The sequence below is a fragment of the Eleutherodactylus coqui genome, chromosome 5 (assembly GCF_035609145.1).
Source record: "Eleutherodactylus coqui strain aEleCoq1 chromosome 5, aEleCoq1.hap1, whole genome shotgun sequence".
In the NCBI taxonomy this organism is placed as follows: domain Eukaryota; kingdom Metazoa; phylum Chordata; class Amphibia; order Anura; family Eleutherodactylidae; genus Eleutherodactylus; species Eleutherodactylus coqui.
This window is the reverse complement of record NC_089841.1, coordinates 6,929,812-6,954,693: the sequence shown is the minus strand read 5'-3', so window position 1 is coordinate 6,954,693 and position 24,882 is coordinate 6,929,812. Positions and strand designations below refer to the sequence as shown.

At 45.8% G+C, this 24,882-nt stretch overlaps 1 protein-coding gene across 1 annotated transcript in view; it reads left to right on the top strand.

The window, feature by feature from the left end:
* Positions 1–1,148: 1,148 nt before the first annotated feature.
* LOC136627299 (zinc finger protein 271-like) overlaps positions 1,149–24,882 on the top strand; it is a 57,707-nt gene continuing 33,973 nt past the window's right edge. The window contains exons 1-6 of the mRNA XM_066602289.1: positions 1,149–2,357; positions 3,138–3,317; positions 3,400–3,523; positions 3,606–3,670; positions 10,804–10,894; positions 22,199–22,375. Coding sequence (XP_066458386.1) covers positions 2,286–2,357; positions 3,138–3,317; positions 3,400–3,523; positions 3,606–3,670; positions 10,804–10,894; positions 22,199–22,375 — 709 coding nt within the window. The 5' untranslated portion in view covers positions 1,149–2,285. The remainder of the gene's footprint in view (positions 2,358–3,137; positions 3,318–3,399; positions 3,524–3,605; positions 3,671–10,803; positions 10,895–22,198; positions 22,376–24,882) is intronic.

The window sequence follows — 24,882 nt, the reverse complement described above, 5'->3', positions numbered from 1 at the left end:
CCCCCAGTACTGCAGAGTATTACACCTGTAGGGGGAGAGGACCCCAGTACTGTAGAGTATTACACCTGTAGGAGGAGAGGACCCCCAGTACTGCAGAGTATTACACCTGTAGGAGGAGAGGACCCCCAGTACTGCAGAGTATTACACCTGTAGGAGGAGAGGACCCCCAGTACTGCAGAGTATTACACCTGTAGGAGGAGAGGCCCCCAGTACTGCAGAGTAATACACTTGTAGGAGGAGAGGCCCCCAGTACTGCAGAGTATTACACCTGTAGGAGGGGAGGACCCCCAGTACTGCAGAGTATTACACATGTAGGAGGAGAGGCCCCCAGTACTGCAGAGTATTACACCTGTAGGAGGAGAGGACCCCCAGTTGTGCAGAGTATCACACCTGTAGGGGGGGAGAGGACCCCCAGTACTGCAGAGTATTACACCTGTAGGAGGAGAGGCCCCCCAGTACTGCAGAGTATTACACCTGTAGGGGGAGAGGACCCCAGTACTGCAGAGTATTACACCTGTAGGAGGAGAGGACCCCAGTACTGCAGAGTATTACACCTGTAGGAGGAGAGGACCCCAGTACTGCAGAGTATTACACCTGTAGGAGGAGAGGCCCCCCAGTACTGCAGAGTATTACACCTGTAGGGGGAGAGGACCCCAGTACTGCAGAGTATTACACCTGTAGGAGGAGGGACCCCAGTACTGCAGAGTATTACACCTGTAGGGGGAGGGACCCCAGTACTGCAGAGTATTACACCTGTACGAGGAGAGGACCCCAGTACTGCAGAGTATTACACCTGTAGGAGGGGAGGACCCCCAGTACTGCAGACTATTACACCTGTAGGGGGAGAGGACCCCAGTACTGCAGAGTATTACACCTGTAGGAGGAGAGGACCCCAGTACTGCAGAGTATTACACCTGTAGGAGGAGAGGGCCATCAGTACTGCAGAGTATTACACCTGTAGGAGGAGAGGCCCCCAGTGCTGCAGAGTATTACACCTGTAGGAGGAGAGGACCCCAGTACTGCAGAGTATTACACCTGTACGAGGAGAGACGCCCCTTAATGTCCTCTGCTCAGGTTGAGGCTTTTCGGCTCCACCCTGGCCCCTCCCACTCCGGAGGTCACATGTCTGGTCACATGGGTGTGATGTCACCACAGGTCCTTCACCCACTAGGGCTTCTCCTCTGGAGTCATTAACCCCTCGGTGGCCGCCTTGTTGGGTCTCTGCAGCCAGATCTGTTTTCCCGCTGGTGTCGCCAGATGAGGGCTGTGGAGGCCGGCGGGTGACAAGTCTGGCCGGTTGGTGTCCCTGAGGGGTGGGGGGGGGTCTCTCCACCTGGCCGGCTCGCACATCCCAGCCAGTTTCTGTACTTCTGCGGTCGGACGCCCTGGTTCACCGCCCGCCCGCTCACCATTACGTGCAGATAGCGGCCGTGGCGTGTGGTGTCTTGTCACGTATTATACGCCTGCCCACCAGGATAGTGAGGAGCGGCGGCCTGTCATCACGTGCCTGCAGCGTCCCCTGGTGTGAGCCGGCCGTACCGCAGCACAGAGGGGGATGTTCTGGAGGACAGCAGGGGCCTCTCCGGTAGTACCTTCACCGCTCCACGGTCCTGTACCCGCCTGGTATTGGCGTTGGGGCCCATCTGAGCGCGGTCACCCAATGTAATACGATACTTTATATACCGCGAGCCTGCATGATGTAATGTGGTTAGAGCGCTGATCACAGCCATGTACACCTCTGATAGGACATCCTACATGAGGGCGGGGGCCACTTTTTGGTTTCTGCTCCTCTGTACGGCCGGCCGCGGTCTGAACCCGCTGCGGACAGAGGAAACGGCGACTTCACAAGGAGGACCGACTCCTCTTTACTCCACCACTCCGTGTGACTCCGTCGCTGCCATCAGCTGCTGCCCCCTCCACCCCAGGCCAGAGAGGTTCTGGAGAGACACTGCTACTTTTTAGACGAAGGTCCCCCGTAGCATCGCCCTAACATCCCAGTGTCTCCCCTCGCCGTATCTTATGTCAGACGGTTTGTATTTGTCCCCCCGTCACATACCGCACGTATCACTCGTCTCTGCGGCTGCTGATTGGTTGAGTCGGGCGACATCAAACATGGAGGCACTGGCTGCACAACCCATGAGCCTCATATTCCTCCATCCAGAGACAGAATACAACGTCTTCCCTTATTATCTCCAGGAATTGTGTTTCTTCTAACTTTTGTAGGATTCTCCATCTTCCTCCCACTACAGGGTCCTCCATCCGATCTCCTACAGAAGAGAATCCTGATGGACGGAGACAAGACGTCAGAGACAGTATTACATCTCACACTAGAGATCCTCTTCCTGCTTACTGGGGAGGTGAGAGTCTAATGAAGTCACTGGGCAGGGGGAGAGAGTCCGATGAAGCCACTGGGGAGGGGGAGAGAGTCCGATGAAGCCACTGGGGAGGGGGAGAGAGTCCGATGAAGTCACTGGGGAGGGGAGAGAGTCTAATGAAGTCACTGGGGAGGGGGAGAGAGTCCGATGAAGTCACTGGGGAGGGGGAGAGAGTCCGATGAAGCCACTGGGGAGGGGGAGAGAGTCCGATGAAGCCACTGGGGAGGGGGAGAGAGTCCGATGAAGCCACTGGGGAGGGGGAGAGAGTCCGATGAAGCCACTGGGGAGGGGGAGAGAGTCCGATGAAGCCACTGAGGAGGGGGAGAGAGTCCGATGAAGCCACTGGGAGGGGGAGAGAGTCCGATGAAGCCACTGGGGAGGGGGAGAGAGTCCGATGAAGTCACTGGGCAGGGGAGAGAGAGTCCGATGAAGCCACTGGGGAGGGGGAGAGAGTCCGATGAAGCCACTGGGCGAGGGGGAGAGAGTCCGATGAAGCCACTGGGCGAGGGGGAGAGAGTCCGATGAAGTCACTGGGCAGGGGAGAGAGAGTCTGATGAAGCCACTGGGGAGGGGGAGAGTGTCTGATGATGACACATTATATCATTCTTATAGGGATAACAGATTTCACTAGAGTGGTGAGAGATTCTGATGATGTATTGTGACATCATTCTTATCTATGGGGATAACGGATGATGTCACTGGAGAGGTGATGGACTCTGGAAATGTCTGTAGTAATATTTATTAATGTCTCCCCATATACAGGATTACACAGTAGTGAAGAAGACCTCTAGTGATGGCTGTCGGGCCCCTGTGTGTGATGGATGGGGACGACCCCTGAGCCCAATCACAGGGCCCCCACCTCAGCCCCTGATACATGAGGACATCAATGTGCAGAAGATTCTAGAACTCACCAACAAGATGATTGAGCTGCTGACTGGAGAGGTGACGCTGCAGGGAATGCTGGGACATTATACAGTAACAGCACTGGAGGCTTCTGGGTGATGACTGTATATTGTGTTGTCAGGTTCCTATAAGGTGTCAGGATGTCGCTGTCTATTTCTCCATGGAGGAGTGGGAGTATTTAGAAGGACACAAGGATCTGTACAAGGAGGCCATGATGGAGACCCGCCAGCCGCTCCCATCACCAGGTAATAGACAGGACTAAATCCACGAGGACTTTATTATCTGTATATAAAGAATGACTTCAGTGTCCGTCTGTGTTTCCTGCAGTTCCATTCAGTAAGAGAAGAACCCCAGAGAGATGTCCCCGTCCTCTTCTTCCACAGGACCACCAGGTAGATGGAGATATCCCCTATGAGGTGTATGGGGGCCAGGAAGGTCTTATGTTCAGTCTTATGTTACCCAACCGGCATTAGTCTAGGTTTATCTCCTGTGATGCACACTACCAGTCAAATGTTGTAGAGCATCTCAGTTTTTTCCAGTTATTTTTTACACTTAAGTCCAGCAAATAACATGAAATGGTTCAAAATAAGTTAAAAACATAAAAATATTTTTAAACTTTAACATGAAATGCAACAATAGTCTGAATTATGATTTTAACCAAAGGGCTTTTTCAGGGAACACATCAAGGAACGCTGATCTGCAAAAGCAAATTATGGTTTGGAATTGGATGCAAACTTTTGCTACAGGAGACTTAACTTTTGTAGATTACTTTCAAACCCTCTGATTCTATTTACCAGTGCTGGAACAGACTGCATTACACCCTCTAGGGCAGGATAAGGACAGTTTTGCTCTTCAGGGCAGAGCACATTGCTATAATAATGGCAAGAAAAATAACCAAAGAAGACCTTAGAAGTGTAGGTCTATCCTACAGAAAAAGTGCCAAGAAAGCCAAGGTGGCAGTCAGTACAGTTCCTCTGTCAAGATACTTGAAAACTGAAGGAAACTGATAGAAGAGGTCTGGCCGAATATTGGCCACTACAAAATCAGATGGCAAGTTTTTGATAGTCAACAGTTTGTGTGATCGGCGCCTCACAGCACAGCTTAATGCAGCCAAAGCTGAACACGTTTATATCTCATCTGTAGAGAAGACTTCTATCTGCAGGCTGACCGGTGGAGGATCAGTAAGAAAGACAATGCCAAGACTGCAAACTAGCCAAGCAGCACCTCCAGTGCACTACTGAAGAGTGGGAGGAGGTCCTATGGACTGATGAATCAGAATGGGACATCTTTGGTGCATCACACCGGGTGTTTGTATGCCATTGTGCTTCCTGAGTGTGTGACACCAACTGCCAAACATGGAGGAGGTGAGATGGTCTGGGGCTCTTTTGCTGGAACCAGAGTTAGCAACTTGCACAGGGTGACTGGCACGCTGGACAAAAAGGGCTACCATGGCATTTTGATACACCATGCAGTACCCTCTGGTGTGCGCCTAGTTAATCAAGGGTTCAGATTACAGCAAGACAATGATCGAAAATGTACTTCTCGGTTATGTCAGAACTAAGAAGACAAGAAGAAGCTGGTAGGCTACAAAGAATGGAATGGCCTGCAGTCTCCAAACATAAACCCCATTGAGCTTGGGATGTACTGGACAGAAGGGTGAAAGCAGAGCGACCTACAAGTGCAGCACCTTTGTGGGAAATGCCATCACAGAAAGAAGGCCATGGTGGTATAAAGATGTTATATCACCCAAAGGGGTGACTGTGAAGAGCCAACAATCCTGATTTAGGCCGCCTACACATGACCGGGTTTGAATTGCAGAATCCACGGTTGTCGCCTGCTTGGACGACCTGCGACATTCTGCACCAATTCAAACCAATAGAACATCCACATTTCCGCTCACACGACTGGACAACAGCTGCAATTTTCCACTCATGTAAAAAAAAAAAAAATCGCAGTATTTTCTTTTTTTGTGTGCATTCCACACCGACTGCTCCTATTGAAGTCAATGGAAGCCGTCCAAGGTGCGGCCCTTCCGCAGTTGAAATTGCGGAAAGGCCATGGACGTATTAAAAACTGTAAGGGGGTCATTACAAAAAATGACCCCAGAGGATGGTATGGAAGCTTACCTGGCCATCTTTGAAAGGGTGGCAGTGAGGGAAAAACTGCCACCAGAACAATGGGCGGAAATTATAGCCCCATGTCTCACTGGGGAGCCGCAAAAGGCATATTATGACTTGCCCAAACAGGATGCCGGGGAATATTATAAGCTAAAAACTGAGATTTTGGCCCGCCTGGGAGTGAGCATGGTAGTCCGGGCACAGCGAGTCCATCACTGGAAGTATAGCCAAGACAAACCTTCCAGGTCACAAATGTTTGATCTCTTGCACCTAGCCCAAAAATGGCTACAGCCAGAAACCTGCTCGCCTACACAAATAATAGAGAAGGTTGTGATGGACCGGTTTATACAGACTCTGCCCAGGCCTATCCAACGATGGGTGGCCCAGGGAAATCCCGAGAGTATCGACAACCTGGTGTGCTTGGTCGAACGGTATGTTGCAGCGGAAGAGACAGCGGCGGCTGTGAGGCCTCCTGGTCGTCCTGCAGACGCCCGGAGAGAAAGCGCCAAATCCATTTCAGAAAGTAAGCAAAGGAACCAGAGAGGTTTGGAGCCCGTACAAAGAAACCCGGTCAACCCCGTTACGTTCTGGGAGTGCGAACGTCCAGGGCATATCGCCGCTCATTGTCCAGCTCGGGTTGAACCCATGGAATTCTCCTATAGCCGGGACTGTTCTTTGGTGGCACATTCTACCTGCGCTACAGGGGTGGACAGAGACACCCAGCCACAGATGTGTCAAGTGACAGTGAATGGTGTGGAAGTGTCGGCCTTGCTGGACTCAGGGAGCATGATTTCATTGCTGGACTCAGCCATCGCCACTGGACTGGACCCCCGGGGCAGATTGGGGGTGATCTGTATACACGGTGACACTAAAGAATACCCGGTTACCCAGGTGACCATAGGCACAGTGTGCGGGACCTATGTACACCAGGTGGGGGTGGTTAACAAATTACTCTACCCACTGATAATTGGCAGGGACTTCCCGTTGTTTTGGGAACTGTGGGCAGAGGTGCCGCGGCCTTGCGGAGGCAGCGCGTCGAGCACCACGGGAGGTGTTCAGCATCAGCATAACGAATTTCCCTTTGCAGGACTGACTGATTCTGAGGAACCCACTCCGGAACCCCAGGTACCTGACCTTGAGGTGAACAGGGATAATTTTGGGACTGCACAGCTTAATGATCTGACTTTAAGGAATGCACGAGAAAATATCTCTGTGATTAATGGTGTACCCCAAGAGGCAGGGGGTGAGGTGCGATTTCCTCAATTTGAATTGATTAATGAATTGTTATATCGGGTAACGAAAGTAAATAATGAAGTGATAAAACAACTTCTGATACCTGGTGGATCGAGGAGTACGGTCCTCGACCTAGCCCATACTCACATACTGGGCGGTCATTTAGGGGCAGAAAAAACACAGGAACGCATTCTACAGAGATTTTTCTGGCTGGGGTGCCATAAAGAAATAGAGGATTTCTGTAGATCCTGCCCTCAGTGCCAGATATCTGCTCCTATCTCGCACTTCAGAAGCCCGTTGGTACCATTACCAATAATAGAAATACCATTTGAGCGAATCGCTATGGATTTGGTGGGACCCCTGATGAAGTCAGCCAGAGGTCACCAGTATATCCTTGTAATCGTGGACTACGCCACCAGGTATCCAGATGCAATACCTCTGAGGAACACTTCCTCTAAATGTATCGGTAAAGAATTGTTCCAGATGTTCACTCGGGTGGGGCTTCCCAAGGATATCCTAGCAGACCGGGGGACCCCATTCATGTCGAAGGTGATGAGGGAAGTATGCAAGTTGCTGCGGATTAAGCAATTGCGCACCTCCGTCTACCACCCCCAGACAGATGGGTTGGTGGAAAGGTTCAATAAAACGTTAAAAAATATGCTAAAGAAGGTGGTAGAAAAGGATGGCCGAGATTGGGACTGTTTGCTTCCGTACTTATTATTTTCCATTCGAGAGGTACCACAGGCCTCCACGGGGTTCTCTCCTTTTGAGCTATTGTACGCACGACAACCCCGTGGATTACTGGACATAGCAAAAGAGACATGGGAGAGCGAAGCCACCCCATATAAGAGTGTCATTGAACATGTGGCCCAAATGCAGGAGAGACTTGCCAAGATAATGCCATTAGTAAAAGAACAGCTCCTCCAAGCGCAGGAAAGGCAGGCTAATGTCTATAATCGGGCAGCCAGAGTCAGACAGTTTAACCCAGGGGGGTGCTGGTGCTAGTCCCCACCGTAGAAAGTAAGTTTCTTGCCAAGTGGCAGGGACCATACGAGGTGGTGGAAAAAGTTGGGACGGTCAATTATAAAGTCCTCCAACCAGGTCGGAGAAAGCCCATCCAAATTTACCATGTAAATTTGTTAAAACCCTGGAAGGAGCGGGATTCACTGGGTTCTCTCTGCTTGGTCACGGAGCCAGAGGGTAATATCCAGGACGTGATTATAGCAGAAACCCTGTCGAAATCCCAGAGACAAGAAAGCAAAGAATTTTTGCAGAGGAATAGGGATCTGTTTACCGACCGACCCGGTCGCGCTAGGGTCCTGGAACATAGGGTCTGTCCAGATCTCAACGTAAGGGTCAATATAAAACCCTATAGAATCCCTGAAGCCCGCAGGGAAGTAGTGTCCCAGGAGGTAAAAAGGATGCTTGAGCTGGGGGTCATTGAGGAATCCACAAGTGGATGGTCAAGCCCCATAGTCTTAGTGCTGAAACCGTCAGGGGAATGGCGCTTTTGCAATGATTACCGGAAGCTTAATGAAGTTTCCGAATCTGATGCGTACCCAATGCCCCGGGTTGACGAGCTGATTGGCAGACTCGGCTCAGCCCGGTATATGACCTACACTAGACCTACACAAAAAATCTGTACTGCTTCTGTCTGATGGCGAGCCGTGCAGACCATCCACAATATAGAAGAGGCGATGAAATGACAGGTACGTGCCGACGCCGGCCGGGCTTAGGGTCGGTTCCGCTGTGGGCTCCCACATGTGGAATCCGACCCGTTCCTGTGCATCCGGCCTTAATTTGGTGAAACACATTAATCCATTATTTATATTCATCTTCACTGCTTTATTTCTTTGCTTTCATTTAAAAGACCTTAAACTGTATTAATAAACCCCAGAAGTCTACGTCTGGCTCCTACATCAGGAGGGGCCGCACACTTGCTGTCCCTGTGGCCTCTGTCTGATGGGGATTTGTCAGTAGACTCATAAACAGACGGACTAGTGAAGTGGATGACTCCGCTTCATTCAGTAGTGTTTATTAGACATCTCTGTTAAAGAGATACATGTTATAGAGTGGAGCCCTATGAGTACTGGATGACCGGTGTTTAATGTACTGTATACAGTCCACACTGTGCGCCGGGGGGTGAAGCGTGGGACCTGCATGTACATTCCTATGAGTACTGGATGACCGGTGTTTAATGTACCGTATACAGTAAATGTTATGTCCACAGAGCTAAACTTTTCTATTGACCTCCCATTCTGCGCTGCGTACTTATTTTATGGTATTTCACATTTACTAAACTGACCCGATATTCACTATGCAAACATGAAATGTTTACCTGCATATGTGTGTCTACCTGCGCGTCTATATGTGTGTCTACCTGCGTGTAACTGCTCTGCGTGTGTGTGTGTGCGTGTATGTATATGTGTAAGGGTGTGTGTGTGTATGTATGTATATGTGTGTATGTGTACAATATATATTGTAACAGGGTAAGAGGAATGGTCTGGAGTGGAGGTATGCGTCACAGAGGTTATTAGCCTCTGTGAGGTAGTCCGGTCCTCTTTCACTCCAGACCAGATCTTACCACCTGTCCAGCCGGCCATTTAAGGAGACAGGTGGTGGGTAGAGGGAGGTGTGTGCGTCTGGGAGATACAGGCTGCAAGTACTCTGTGACTTCCACTGTGAACAGAGAGAGGCGCTGTGGATGAGGCGCTACCTGGTTGTAGCAGGACCCCTGGAGGGGATACGCCTGCCCTTGGACTAGAGCCTGAGAGATTGAAGGTAGAAGGACCAGCTGCGCTCTGGACATCCACAGGTCTGTGCACCTCTATGGACTTGTATGGTCTCAGCTGAGGAGTTATCTGTGTCATCTCCGGACTGAGGAGGGTTAAATCTGAACAGAGACTTTTTGTTGCCATCATGTACCATTTATCTGGAGACCCAGTTATTTATGTTCCTGTTAAAGACTGTGTAAATAAACCTAAAGAAAAGACAAGTGACGGTTTGGAGTGCTCTTTAACCCCGGCTGTGCTACAATATATATACACACATATAATCTGTGTGTGTATAATTATACACATATATAAATCCACATTTATATATGTATGTGTAATAAATATATATATACACACGGGTCAAATAGTGGTACAAGTAAAAGCCTGTAGGATTATATATATCCAATTACAAGTAACACAGCTGACCCCCTGCTGCCACAGCCAGAATCAGAGCTAACTATGTTCTTTACCACTTGATTCGTCAGTCAATAACAACATCTAAGTACTTAATTGTCTTTGTCACTCTATTGACTCTTTAATAACGTGACCTCAGGGTTGTCATGGCCTTGAAGGCCCTAATACATATGGCTTTCAGTGTATTACTGAAAGGCTAATAAGATGCATTACAGAAGTATGACAGTGTATATGAGTGAACAGATCTCAGTCAAGTGAGTGCTATGATGGGTAGGGAGCCTGTGCTATATGAGGTATGTTGTGTAGGACCTGCGCTGTGCGCCGGGGGGCGAAGCGTGGGACCTGCGCCGTGCGCCGGGGGGCGAAGCGTGGGACCTGCGCCGTGCGCCGGGGGACGAAGCGTGGGACCTGCGCCGTGCGCCGGGGGGCGAAGCGTGGGACCTGCGCCGTGCGCCGGGGGGCGAAGCGTGGGACCTGCGCCGTGCGCCGGGGGCGAAGCGTGGGACCTGCGCCGTGCGCCGGGGGGCGAAGCGTGGGACCTGCGCCGTGCGCCGGGGGGCGAAGCGTGGGACCTGCGCCGTGCGCCGGGGGGCGAAGCGTGGGACCTGCGCCGGGGGGCGAAGCGTGGGACCTGCGCCGGGGGGCGAAGCGTGGGACCTGCGCCGGGGGGCGAAGCGTGGGACCTGCGCCGGGGGGCGAAGCGTGGGACCTGCGCCGTGCGCCGGGGGGGCGAAGCGTGGGACCTGCGCCGGGGGGGCGAAGCGTGGGACCTGCGCCGTGGGGCGAAGCGTGGGACCTGCGCCGTGCGCCGGGGGGCGAAGCGCGAGACCTCCTTTTATAACGTTTGCATTTTTGAAGCAAGTTCTTTGCTTCCTTCCTATTTATTGTATTTTTCATGCATCTGATTTAATCATCCTCTCTGCTCAACTAACACTTTCCACTGGCCTTCTCCAATCACCTGGTGATTTTACAATATTTGTTTTACAGCTTCTGAATCAGGCTGAAGATGTGCTGCATATTAATGCTGATGGGGCCTATGTGAGGGGTGGTGAGCGGTGTACGAAGGGGATTCCTACAGGTAACCAGCCATGTCAGTATTAACCAGTAAATGAAGCAGAGAACAATCGCCTCATCTAATTATGCAGATGCAACTATTTAAAGGGCCACCTTGGTGAAAATACATTTTCCATGCCTCTCCTCCTCACCTGATTGCCTGTCACACTCTGGAGGTCTCCTCTGTGTTTCATAGCCACTTGCATACAGTACAGCCCCCTGTCTGTTGCTTATCAGGCACCATCTTGAGTTAGAAATTTTTTTTACTGTCCCTTTCAATCAATCTTGTAATGCTTTAGCCAAGGTTATACTACTTTGCCTGAAAGGGAACAGTTTAATTAACATTAGATTCTATATCACCTTAATAATCTGCTGAGCATAAGTATACATTTACTTGTCTGAGCAAATGCAGGGGGGAGAGAGATCTCAAGTATCTGCCTTAAACGAGCGTGCTAGCTCATGTCTAATAACAACCAATCACAGCGCAGCTTTCATGTTACCTCAGCGGTATAATATATAACAACCAATCACAGCGCAGCTTTCATGTTACCTCAGTATAATATATAACAACCAATCACAGCGCAGATTTCATGTTACCTCACTATAATATATAACAACCAATCACAGAGCAGCTTTCATGTTACCCCAGTATAATATATAACAACCAATCACAGCGCAGCTTTCATGGTACCTCAGCAGTATAATATATAACATCCAATCACAGCGCAGCTTTCATGTTACCTCAGCAGTATAATATATAACATCCAATCACAGCGCAGCTTTCATGTTACCTCAGCATTATAATATATAACAACCAATCACAGCGCAGCTTTCATGTTATCTCAGTATAATATATAACAACCAATCACAGCGCAGCTTTCATGTTACCTCAGTATAATATAGAACAACCTATCACAGCACAGCTTTCATGTTATCTCAGTATAATATATAACAACCAATCACAGCGCAGCTTTCATGTTACCTCAGCAGTATAATATATAACAACCAATCACAGCGCAGCTTTCATGTTACCTCAGTATAATATATAACAACCAATCACAGCGCAGCTTTCATGGTACCTCAGCAGTATAATATATAACAACCAATCACAGCACAGCTTTCATGTAATCTCAGTATAATCTATAACAACTAATCACAGCGCAGCTTTCATGTTACCTCAGCGGTATAATATATAACATCCAATCACAGCGCAGCTTTCATGTTACCTTAGCAGTATAATATATACCAACCAATCACAGCGCAGCTTTCATGCTACCTCAGCAGTATAATATATAACAACCAATCACAGCGCAGCTTTCATGTTACCTTAGCAGTATAATATATAACAACCAATCACAGAGCAGCTTTCATGTTACCTCAGTATAATATATAACAACCAATCACAGCGCAGCTTTCATGTTACCTCAGCAGTTTAATATACAACAACCAATCACAGCGCAGCTTTCATGTTACCTCAGCAGTATAATATATAACAACCAATCACAGCGCAGCTTTCATGTTACCTCAGTATAATATAGAACAACCAATCACAGCACAGCTTTCATGTTATCTCAGTATAATATATAACAACCAATCACAGCGCAGCTTTCATGTTACCTCAGCAGTATAATATATAACAACCAATCACAGCGCAGCTTTCATATTACCTCAGTATAATATATAACAACCAATCACAGCGCAGCTTTCATGTTACCTCAGTATAATATATAACAACCAATCACAGCGCAGCTTTCATGTTACCTCAGTATAATATATAACAACCAATCACAGCGCAGCTTTCATGTTACCTCAGTATAATATATAACAACCAATCACAGTGCAGCTTTCATGTTACCTCAGCAGTATAATATACAGCAACCAATCACAGCGCAGCTTTCATGGTACCTCAGCAGTATAATATGCAACAACCAATCACAGCGCAGCTTTCATGTTACCTCAGCGGTATAATATATAACAAGCAATCAGAGCGCAGCTTTCATGTTACCTCAGCGGTATAATATATACCAACCAATCACAGCGCAGCTTTCATGCTACCTCAGCAGTATAATATATAACAACCAATCACAGCGCAGCTTTCATGCTACCTCAGCAGTATAATATATAACAACCAATCACAGCGCAGCTTTCATGTTACCTCAGTATAATATATAACAACCAATCACAGCACAGCTTTCATGTTACCTCAGCGGTATAATATATAACAACCAATCACAGCACAGCTTTCATGATACCTCAGCAGTATAATATATAACAACCAATCACAGCGCAGCTTTCATGTTACCTCAGCAGTATAATATATAACACCGAATCACAGCGCAGCTTTCATGTTACCTCAGCAGTATAATATATAACACCCAATCACAGCGCAGCTTTCATGTTACCTCAGCAGTATAATATATAACAACCAATCACAGCGCAGCTTTCATGTTACCTCAGTATAATATATAATAACCAATCACAGCGCAGCTTTTATGTTACCTCAGTAGTATAATATATAACAACCAATCACAGCACAGCTTTCATGTTACCTCAGTATAATATATAACAACCAATCACAGCGCAGCTTTCATGTTACCTCAGCAGTTTAATATACAACAACCAATCACAGCACAGCTTTCATGTTACCTCAGCAGTATAATATATAACAACCAATCACAGCGCAGCTTTCATGTTACCTCAGTATAATATAGAACAACCAATCACAGCACAGCTTTCATGTTATCTCAGTATAATATATAACAACCAATCACAGCGCAGCTTTCATGGTACCTCAGCAGTATAATATATAACAACCAATCACAGCGCAGCTTTCATGTTACCTTAGTATAATATATAACAACCAATCACAGCGCAGCTTTCATGTTACCTCAGTATAATATATAACAACCAATCACAGCGCAGCTTTCATGTTACCTCAGTATAATACATAACAACCAATCACAGCGCAGCTTTCATGTCACCTCAGTATAATACATAACAACCAATCACAGCACAGCTTTCATGTTATCTCAGTATAATATATAACAACCAATCACAGCACAGCTTTCATGTTACCTCAGCAGTATAATATATAACAACCAATCACAGCGCAGCTTTCATGGTACATCAGCAGTATAATATATAACAACCAATCACGGCACAGCTTTCATGTTACATCAGCAGTATAATATATAACAACCAATCACAGCGCAGCTTTCATGTTACCTCAACAGTATAATATATAACAACCAATCACAGTGCAGCTTTCATGTTACCTCAGCAGTATAATATACAACAACCAATCACAGCGCAGCTTTCATGGTACCTCAGCAGTATAATATGCAACAACCAATCACAGCGCAGCTTTCATGTTACCTCAGCGGTATAATATATAACAAGCAATCAGAGCGCAGCTTTCATGTTACCTCAGCGGTATAATATATACCAACCAATCACAGCGCAGCTTTCATGCTACCTCAGCAGTATAATATATAACAACCAATCACAGCGCAGCTTTCATGGTACATCAGCAGTATAATATATAACAACCAATCACGGCACAGCTTTCATGTTACATCAGCAGTATAATATATAACAACCAATCACAGCGCAGCTTTCATGTAACCTCAGCGGTATAATATATAACAACCAATCACAGCACAGCTTTCATGTTACCTCAGCGGTATAATATATAACAACCAATCACAGCGCAGCTTTCATGTTACCTCAGCAGTATAATATATAACACCCAATCACAGCGCAGCTTTCATGTTACCTCTGTATAATATATAACAACCAATCACAGCAAAGTTTTTATGTTACCTCAGCAGTATAATATATAAGAACCAATCACAGCGCAGCTTTCATGTTACCTCAGCGGTATAATATATAACAACCAATCACAGCGCAGCTTTCATGTTACCTCAGCAGTATAATATATAACACCCAATCACAGCGCAGCTTTCATGTTACCTCTGTATAATATATAACAACCAATCACAGCAAAGTTTTTATGTTACCTCAGCAGTATAATATATAAGAACCAATCACAGCGCAGCTTTCATGTTACCTCAGTATAATATATAACAACGAATCACAGCGCAGCTTTCATGTTAGCTCAGCAGTGTAATATATAACAACCAATCACAGCGCAGCTTTCATGTTACCTCAGTATAATACATAACAACCAATCACAGCGCAGCTTTCATGTTACCTCAGTATAATATATAACCAATCACAGCGCAGCTTTCATGTTACCTCAGCAGTATAATATATAACAACCAATCACAGCGCAGCTTTCATGTTACCTCAGCAGTATAAAAAAAGGAAAGCTGAAGTGTGATTGGCTGCTATTGGCAACAAAAATTACAGGGGAAGTTAGTGAATTTTTATTTGCAGTATTCGTCCCCCAATGATGAAGAACGCTCATGCAAAATTTCACTCAAATTGGACCAGAACTGTGGACTTATATACAACACAAACAAACAGATTTTACGTTTTATATTAGACTAGCTAATATACCCGGCTTCGCCCGAGTTAATTTGGTACTGGTGTTTATCTGGTGTTCACACGGAAAATCTTATGAAACCGTCGTTACTTTAGAGATACCGGGAAAAATATATGTTCACCATTTTGCATAGTTCTCTGCGTCACCCAGGAAACACCACGTGTAGGCAACCATGCGACGTTTCCTTCATATAAAATGACATCAGGAAGTGAGAGAATTAGATTACGTACATAAAATTTGGACGCTAATTCTTTTGCGTTTCGAATTGAACAATAAAGTTGGGACCCATTAACTTTTCCTATTTATGACATAATCAATGCTCGTGCCAAATTTCAAGTGAGAGAATTAGATTCCGTACGTAAAATTTGGACACTAATTCTTTTGCGCTTAGAATTGAATAATCGAGTTGGGACCCGCTAACTTTTCCTATGTATGACATAATCAATGCTCGAACCAAATTTCAAGTTTCTATGACACCGGGAAGTGAGAGAATTAGAATCCGTACGTAAAATTTGGACACTAATTCTTTTGCACTTAGGTCCCAACTCAATTATTCAAATCTATTAGCTTTTCCTGCTTAAGACATAATCAATGCTCGTGCCAAATTTAACGTTTCTATGACACTGGAAAGTGAGAGAATTACATTCTGTACGTAAAATTTGGCCGCTAATTCTTTTGCACTTAAAATTGAATAATGGAGTTGGGACCCACTAACTTTTCCTATTTTGGACATAATCTATGCTCATGCCAAATTTCATGTTTCTATGGCATCGGGAAGTTGGAGAATTAGTGGCGAGTCAGTCAGTCAGTCAGTGAGGGCTTTCGTCTTTATATATACAGATGAGACATGAAGAACATTTGTAATCTGGTAGTATAATGCACATGACGTGTCTATATATTCATCATCTACTGTCCGCACTCATGAGGGAAATTTTTTTGACTATTTCTGGGACTAAGGAACATTAGCTTCAAATAAACTCGTATCATGGGGGACATAGACCCCGGATAACAGAATCTACAACATGGGGACATAGACCCCGATAACAGAATCTACAACATGGAGACATAGACCCCAGATAACAGAATCTACAACATGGAGACCTAGACCCCGGATAACAGAATATACAACATGGAGACATAGACCCGGATAACAGAATCTACAACATGGGGACATAGACCCCGGATAACAGAATCTACAACATGGAGACATAGACCCCGGATAACAGAATCTACAACATGGAGACATAGACCCAGATACAGAATATACAACATGGAGACATAGACCCCGGATAACAGAATCTACAACATGGAGACATAGACCCTGATAACAGAATCTACAACATGGGGATATAGACCCCGGATAACAGAATCTACAACATGGAGACATAGACCCCGGATAACAGAATCTACAACATGGGGACATAGACCCCAGATAACAGAATCTACAACATGGGGACATAGACCCCGGATAACAGAATCTACAACATGGGGACATAGACCCAGGTAACAGAATATACAACATGGAGACATAGACCCGGATAACAGAATATACAACATGGAGACATAGACCCGGATAACAGAATATACAACATGGGGACATAGACCCCGGATAACAGAATATACAACATGGGGACATAGACCCCGGATAACAGAATCTACAACATGGGGACATAGACCCCGGATAACAGAATCTACAACATGGAGACATAGACCCCGGATAACAGAATCTACAACATGGAGACATAGAGCCCGGATAACAGAATCTACAACATGGAGACATAGGCCCGGATAACAGAATCTACAACATGGAGACATAGACCCCAGATAACAGAATCTACAACATGGGGACATAGACCCCAGATAACAGAATCTACAACATGGGGACATAGACCCCAGATAACAGAATCTACAACATGGGGACATAGACCCCAGATAACAGAATCTACAACATGGGGACATAGACCCCAGATAACAGAATCTACAACATGGGGACATAGACCCCAGATAACAGAATCTACAACATGGGGACATAGACCCCAGATAACAGAATCTACAACATGGGGACATAGACCCCAGATAACAGAATCTACAACATGGGGACATAGACCCCAGATAACAGAATCTACAACATGGGGACATAGACCCGGGTAACAGAATATACAACATGGAGACATAGACCCGGATAACAGAATATACAACATGGAGACATAGACCCGGATAACAGAATATACAACATGGAGACATAGACCCGGATAACAGAATATACAACATGGAGACATAGACCTGGATAACAGAATATACAACATGGAGACATAGACCCGGATAACAGAATCTACATGGGGACATAGACCCGGGTAACAGAATCTACCACATGGGGACATAAACCCGGGTAACAGAATCTACAACATGGGGACATAGACCCGGGTAACAGAATCTACAACATGGGGACATAGACCCGGGTAACAGAATCTACAACATGGGGACATAGACCCGGGTAACAGAATCTACAACATGGGGACATAGACCCGGGTAACAGAATCTACAACATGGGGACATAGACCCGGGTAACAGAATCTACAACATGGGGACATAGACCCCAGATAACAGAATCTACCACATGGGGACATAAACCCGGGTAACAGAATCTACCACATGGGGACATAGACCTGGGTAACAGAATCTACAACATGGGGACATAGACCCGGGTAACAGAATCTACAACATGGGGACATAGACCCGGGTAACAGAATCTACAACATGGGGACATAGACCCGGGTAACAGAATCTACAACATGGGGACATAGACCCCAGATAACAGAATCTACAACATGGGGACATAGACCCCAGATAACAGAATCTACAACATGGGGACATAGACCCGGGTAACAGAATATACAACATGGAGACATAGACCCGGATAACAGAATATACAACATGGAGACATAGGCCCGGATAACAGAATCTACAACATGGAGACATAGACCCCAGATAACAGAATCTACAACATGGGGACATAGACCCCAGATAACAGAATCTAGAACATGGGGACATAGACCCCAGATAACAGAATCTACAACATGGGGACATAGACCCCAGATAACAGAATCTACAACATGGGGACATAGACCCGGGTAACAGAATATACAACATGGAGACATAGACCCGGATAACAGAATATACAACATGGAGACATAGACCCGGATAACAGAATATACAACATGGAGACATAGACCTGGATAACAGAATATACAACATGGAGACATAGACCCGGATAACAGAATCTACATGGGGACATAGACCCGGGTAACAGAATCTACCACATGGGGACATAAACCCGGGTAACAGAATCTACAACATGGGGACATAGACCCGGGTAACAGAATCTACAACATGGGGACATAGACCCGGGTAACAGAATCTACAACATGGGGACATAGACCCGGGTAACAGAATCTACAACATGGGGACATAGACCCGGGTAACAGAATCTACAACATGGGGACATAGACCCCAGATAACAGAATCTACCACATGGGGACATAAACCCGGGTAACAGAATCTACCACATGGGGACATAGACCTGGGTAACAGAATCTACAACATGGGGACATAGACCCGGGTAACAGAATCTACAACATGGGGACATAGACCCGGGTAACAGAATCTACAACATGGGGACATAGACCCCAGATAACAGAATCTACAACATGGAGACATAGACCCTGATAACAGAATCTACAACATGGGGACATGGACCCGGATAACAGAATATACAACATGGGGACATAGACCCGGGTAACAGAATATACAACATGGAGACATAGACCCGGATAACAGAATATACAACATGGAGACATAGACCCGGATAACAGAATCTACAACATGGAGACATAGACCCGGATAACAGAATATACAACATGGAGACATAGACCCGGATAACAGAATATACAACATGGAGACATAGACCCGGATAACAGAATATACAACATGGAGACATAGACCCGGATAACAGAATATACAACATGGAGACATAGACCCGGATAACAGAATCTACATGGGGACATAGACCCCAGATAACAGAATCTACAACATGGGGACATAGACCCCAGATAACAGAATCTACAACATGGGGACATAGACCCCAGATAACAGAATCTACAACATGGGGACATAGACCCCAGATAACAGAATCTACAACATGGAGACATAGACCCCAGATAACAGAATCCAGAACATGGACACCTGCACATTGTGATTGCTGAGGTGTTTTTGTTGAGATGTGCGTCTTTATTTCTTACATGAGAAACCCCTAGGACCCACAACCATTTAAATGCATATAATCTGATGTTGAGAAAAGTGGTCAAATGTATTGTAAAAGTGAAACCTCTCGGTCTGATTTATGATGACTTTTTACTCTGTATGGTCTGAAAGAGAATGAAACAGGTAGCATTATATCAGCGCTACGTGCAAATACAGAGAGTATTAATGGGGGCCAAATACTCCCCTTCACTTGCTGATCTATTGTGGGTGGGAGGAAATGGTCATGTTCTCTGTTGTAAACCCCTTGGCTGAATGTGTTCTCTGGTGTGGCATGTATATAGACTATATCCTACCAATTGGCAGAGGGATGTGCCTATTATACCGCAGTGTATGCAATACATTAACACCAAAAAGTATAACTTGAGATTTACACTCTTTTATCATTTGTCATATGTCATTCTTTTGTCTAGAATTGTTTGAGGAACCAGAGAAAGTTATTGTAATTTCCACATATTGTAGACCCTCTGCGGGCAATACCACGCTGAGTGCAAACAGTAATAATTCACAGTGCACAGCTACTTCATCAGACTGCATCTGAATCTCCGTGGGTGAAATCACATAGCCCAGCAAAGATACTTGTTTGGTACCGAATATACATTTCTCTAACTTGACAATCCGTTGGTACTCGCGCCAACGGGTCAGAACCAAGGTAGTAACCTCCTCAATGATCTCGACAACTTCATTACTACTATAGATCAGGTATTCGATGACCCTAACCACTCCAGTTGTGTAACCGATACCACATGGAACACAACCGCTCCTAAAAGCCAGTTTTGATGAGGATTATTGGATATTTAAGGAGGAGCTTGCTAGAATTGAGACTCCAGACAATTTGGAGAACTTTATTTTATTATGTATCCATATTGTTCAAAGACTCATTAAGTGAAGGAAGGAGAGACAGTGTCCAGCAAAGACCAGAACCTATATCTGAACCTATGCAGGTTGATGTTATTCATGGACCTTTATCCACAGCAGAGAAGAAGTGGTGTTGGGCAGAGGGTCTCTGTCTTTATTGCGGGAATCTGGGACATTTTGCTCGTTATTGTCCTAATTGGTCCCTAAGCACCATCTCCTTCACCAATGCCAAGATGGGAAACAATCTGGAGACTTCCAAACTGACATTAAGTATGTCAGGCCATAACCTCTTTTACGCAAGAGAAGATAGAGGTGCCTACCTCACCATTTCATTTTGTCTTCCCCATACAGATTGGTGCTGGGGGTCGTAAATCACAATGTACTGCCATCTTGGATTCTGGAGCAGGAGGGAATTTCATGCATTTGAGATATGCCCTTGACAACATCATCCCAAGTAGAACCAAATCCATCCCAGTCGATATAGAAACAGTGGATGGTTCCTTGTCTTCTGAGCCTGTGAGACCATTTAACTTAAAATCGTTAAATCGATATTGAACCTGGTCGTCGTGAAATAAGTAGCCTCCATCTTATTGCCTCCCCTAAATTTTCCTGTCATTTTAGGAATTCCTTGGCTTTTGACTCACAATTCATGTCAACTGTGATTTAAGGGTTGTCCCCTGGAAAAGTTGCTGTACAGCCTTATGGATTTCAATCCACCTATCTTCTGCTTTCCATCCACAATCCAATGGCCAGACATAAATAACTAACCAAACCCTGGAACAATATCTCTGCTGTTTTATTTCACACTTCCAGGATGATTGGGTGGATTACTTGCCTACTGCGAAGTTTGCTAATAATAACACCGAACACCGTTCTACCACTCTGAGTCCATTCTTTGCTAACTGTGGCTTTCACCCAGTGCTCATTCCTGACTTTCCCTTGAATACTCCCTTGACCACTGTCTATCACAGGTTAACTATGTTATAAGAGGCTTGGAAAAACTTGTAACAATAGTGCAAGAAGCTCAGGAGAATTATAAAAGGGCAGCAGATAGACTGTCAGGTTTCCCCGCCTTCCAGGTGGGTGATAAGGTTTGGCTGTCCCTTAAGAATTTGAAGATTCACGTGCCCTCTCCAAAACGGATCAAAAATTTATTGGACCATTTCCAATTTCTGCAAAGTTTGGCCAAGTAGCTTTCCATTTAAAGCTTCTGAGCATTTTGTCACCCTGCTAAAATTGTTTAAAGAAAATCCTTTTTCGGAAAGAACGCAACCCCCACCCCCTCCATCGGTAAAAGTCCAAGGGGAGGAAGAATATGTTGTAGAGAGAATCCTGGACTCGAGGATGTTCAGAGGCCAATAGCAGGATTTATGTTTGAACTATTTTATTATTATTTACCAGCATAAGTATACCGAATACTGTTTTCAAAATTATAAGACCAGTTCAGCATATACATATCAGGCAGGTATGCTCACAGCGCCTCAGGTGTGCCCGAGTAATTAAATGATAGTCCATTGGCTGTGAGGTTTATGGTCGGAGCCTTAGAAGGAGAGCTCTGGAGATCCCACTGCCACTTGTAATAGCAGCGTTAATGCATAGTCCTATGTCGTGTCAAAATGAGACTGCAGTATTTAATTCTCTTTGAAGGGGTATGGGCCAGTAGAGAATTCTTGGGAGACAAGCCTGCAATGTTCACGCTCCTGTTCTTACCAGGGCTTTTCATCAAATGCACCCCTGGTAAGCTGGGCCCTGGGATGTCCAGAGGCAATCTTGAAAGAGGGGGACTACTGTCAGGACTCAAACCCTTGAGTTCCTGTGTCCCAGGTGAGAACTCTTTGCCGTGAGCTATTCCTCCTGTTAACAGCTTCCCTGATGAACATTGTTCCTGGTTCTTTGCTTCAGCTTCTGTTCCTCAGGAGGCTCAACATTTTTTTAAAATTAGTCTGGCTATTTAAACCTGGTTTTGGCATGCCTCCCTTGCATGATTATTGAGCCTTTAGTCAAGCTCCCACTCCTACTTACTGGCTGCCTGGTTGTGATTGCTGCTCCATGTATGACTTCCAGCTTCTCACTGACTATGTACCTGCCTGCTGACTTGCTTGTACTTGCTGCTCTGTGTACGACCTCTAGCTTCTCACTGACTGCGTACCTGCTTGCTGACTTGCTGTGACTGCTGCTCCATGTATGGCCTCCGGCTTCCCACTGACTTTGTACCTGCCTGCTAACTTGCTGTGACTGATGCTCCGTGTATGACCTCCGGCTTCCCACTGACTATGTACCTGCCTGCTGACTTGCTGTGACTGCTGTTCTGTGTATGACCTCCAGCTTCTCACTGACTACGTACCTGCCTGCTGACTTGCTGTGACTGCTGCTCCATGTATGACCTCCGGCTTCCCACTGACTATGTACCTGCCTGTTGATATGCTTGTACCTACTGCTCTGTGTATGACCTCCTGTCTTCTCATTGACTACATACCTGCCTGCTGACTTGCTGTGATTGCTGCTCTGTGTACGACCTCTAGCTTCTCACTGACTATGTACCTGCCTGCTGACATGCTTGTACCTACTGCTCCATGTATGACCTCCGGCTTCTCACTGACTACATATCTTCCTGCTGACTTGCTTGGACTGCTGTTCCATGTATGACCAGCAGCTTCGTCTGACTACGTACCTGACACTGTTCCTGCTGTATCCCTATATTTCTTTACAGCAGACTCTGATGAACTTGTGTTCATGCCTAGAAATCATACCAAGTAAGACAGCGCTATAATTGGACTGAGGAGTTTGACGCTCCCACTACCATCCATGCCCATGTGGCTGAGTGTAAGCCTGCAAGTTTCCAAAAATAAGTTGACAAAGTGTTCAGTATACCCAAGAATACCAGAAGCAAAACCACTAGCAGCACCCCAGTTTGTAGACCAAAGTTCCAAGAGCCCTTTTGCTGTTGTAATGATTTAGTTAGAACCATCTAAAATGCATCTGAGTTTTCAGAAGCAGCCCAGACATTCATTGGCTGCTTATTGAATTTAGTTTGTGCACTATTAGTTCCGTTTTTCCTGTTTTCCTGCTGTTTCCAATCCACTTTGACTTAGCACCCCTCCCCTAAGTCATTCTGCCAGTACTTGCATATTGCTGATCAATCTCCGTGTCCGCCACTCTGTCGCATGTAGTAACTAGCAATGTTCCCATGTCTCTATTGCTGGAGAATGCAAATACTGAACGACCAGCAGTGGATTGCAAAGGTGCTGAAAGGGAGACGCCTAGTGAAAGCCACTTCAGTGATAAAACAAAAACATTTTTAATGCAGGTACATTGCTAAATTGATGATACACATTCCCACCCCTCCCTGGGTGCCACCCACAGCCAGCCTGCAGGCGGTGGCGTTTGAACAGCATATGGTGGGGACCCGCGTACCCCCGTTCGCTGTGGAGCCAGGTCACAATTCTGCAACCCATAGCGGTACGCCTGTGAAGTACAGTAATGCCAGGAAGAAGGATCAGAGCCTGTGATACTCAGTGGTGCCCAGACCAGAGTTAAGCAAGGAAGGTAAAATACTTCTTGGTGGGGTTACTGCCTCACCGGGGGGTACTGGGGGCATTATTACTACTGGGGGCACTGAGGGGGGCATGATTACTGTAGAGGCCACTGAGAAGGGGCATGATTACTATTAAAGGCCACTACAGCTATCCAAGTTTACTTGAAATTAAACCCTCCATTTCTTAAACCCACCAGGGAAGGTTTAATTAGTATGAAATGTTTTTATTCGATTTTCTTTTGCCTAAACCTGTAGGGGTCTTTTACTCCGAAAAATAGAATACTTTTATACTAGACACCCTGAACTTGCTTTAAAGTGTCTGTTAACAGACCAGAGCAATCTTTTGGCTTATGAGGATACTTTACTGGAAGCAGCCTCGGAGTACAGACCTCTGCTTTTAGAATTGCCAACCTGGAAATTGATAGGTACATGACCTTACTGCTCACTACCTCTGTGCTTCAGAGGCTGTATGAGATGGAAACCACCTAATAGCACTAACTCATAGGTCTCTATGATTCTCCTTTGGGCATTTACCAGAAAGTGGTGAGAAATACATTGACATTTGAACCTGTGAAGATGTCGGCTTCACCATAGAAGTGGAAAACTGCAAGTCAACAGTCTGGTGTCCTGACATCATGCTCCACCGAATCTTACCTAACGTTCACTGATAGATCATGATCGGTGCTACCACCACTGTCTTAGTTAATAATTGAGCTTTGCTCCATGCCTTACATTTTGTATAGAAACTTTTATATAGAAATGTTATAGAACAGCAACATAATTTTTAAAGTTAATC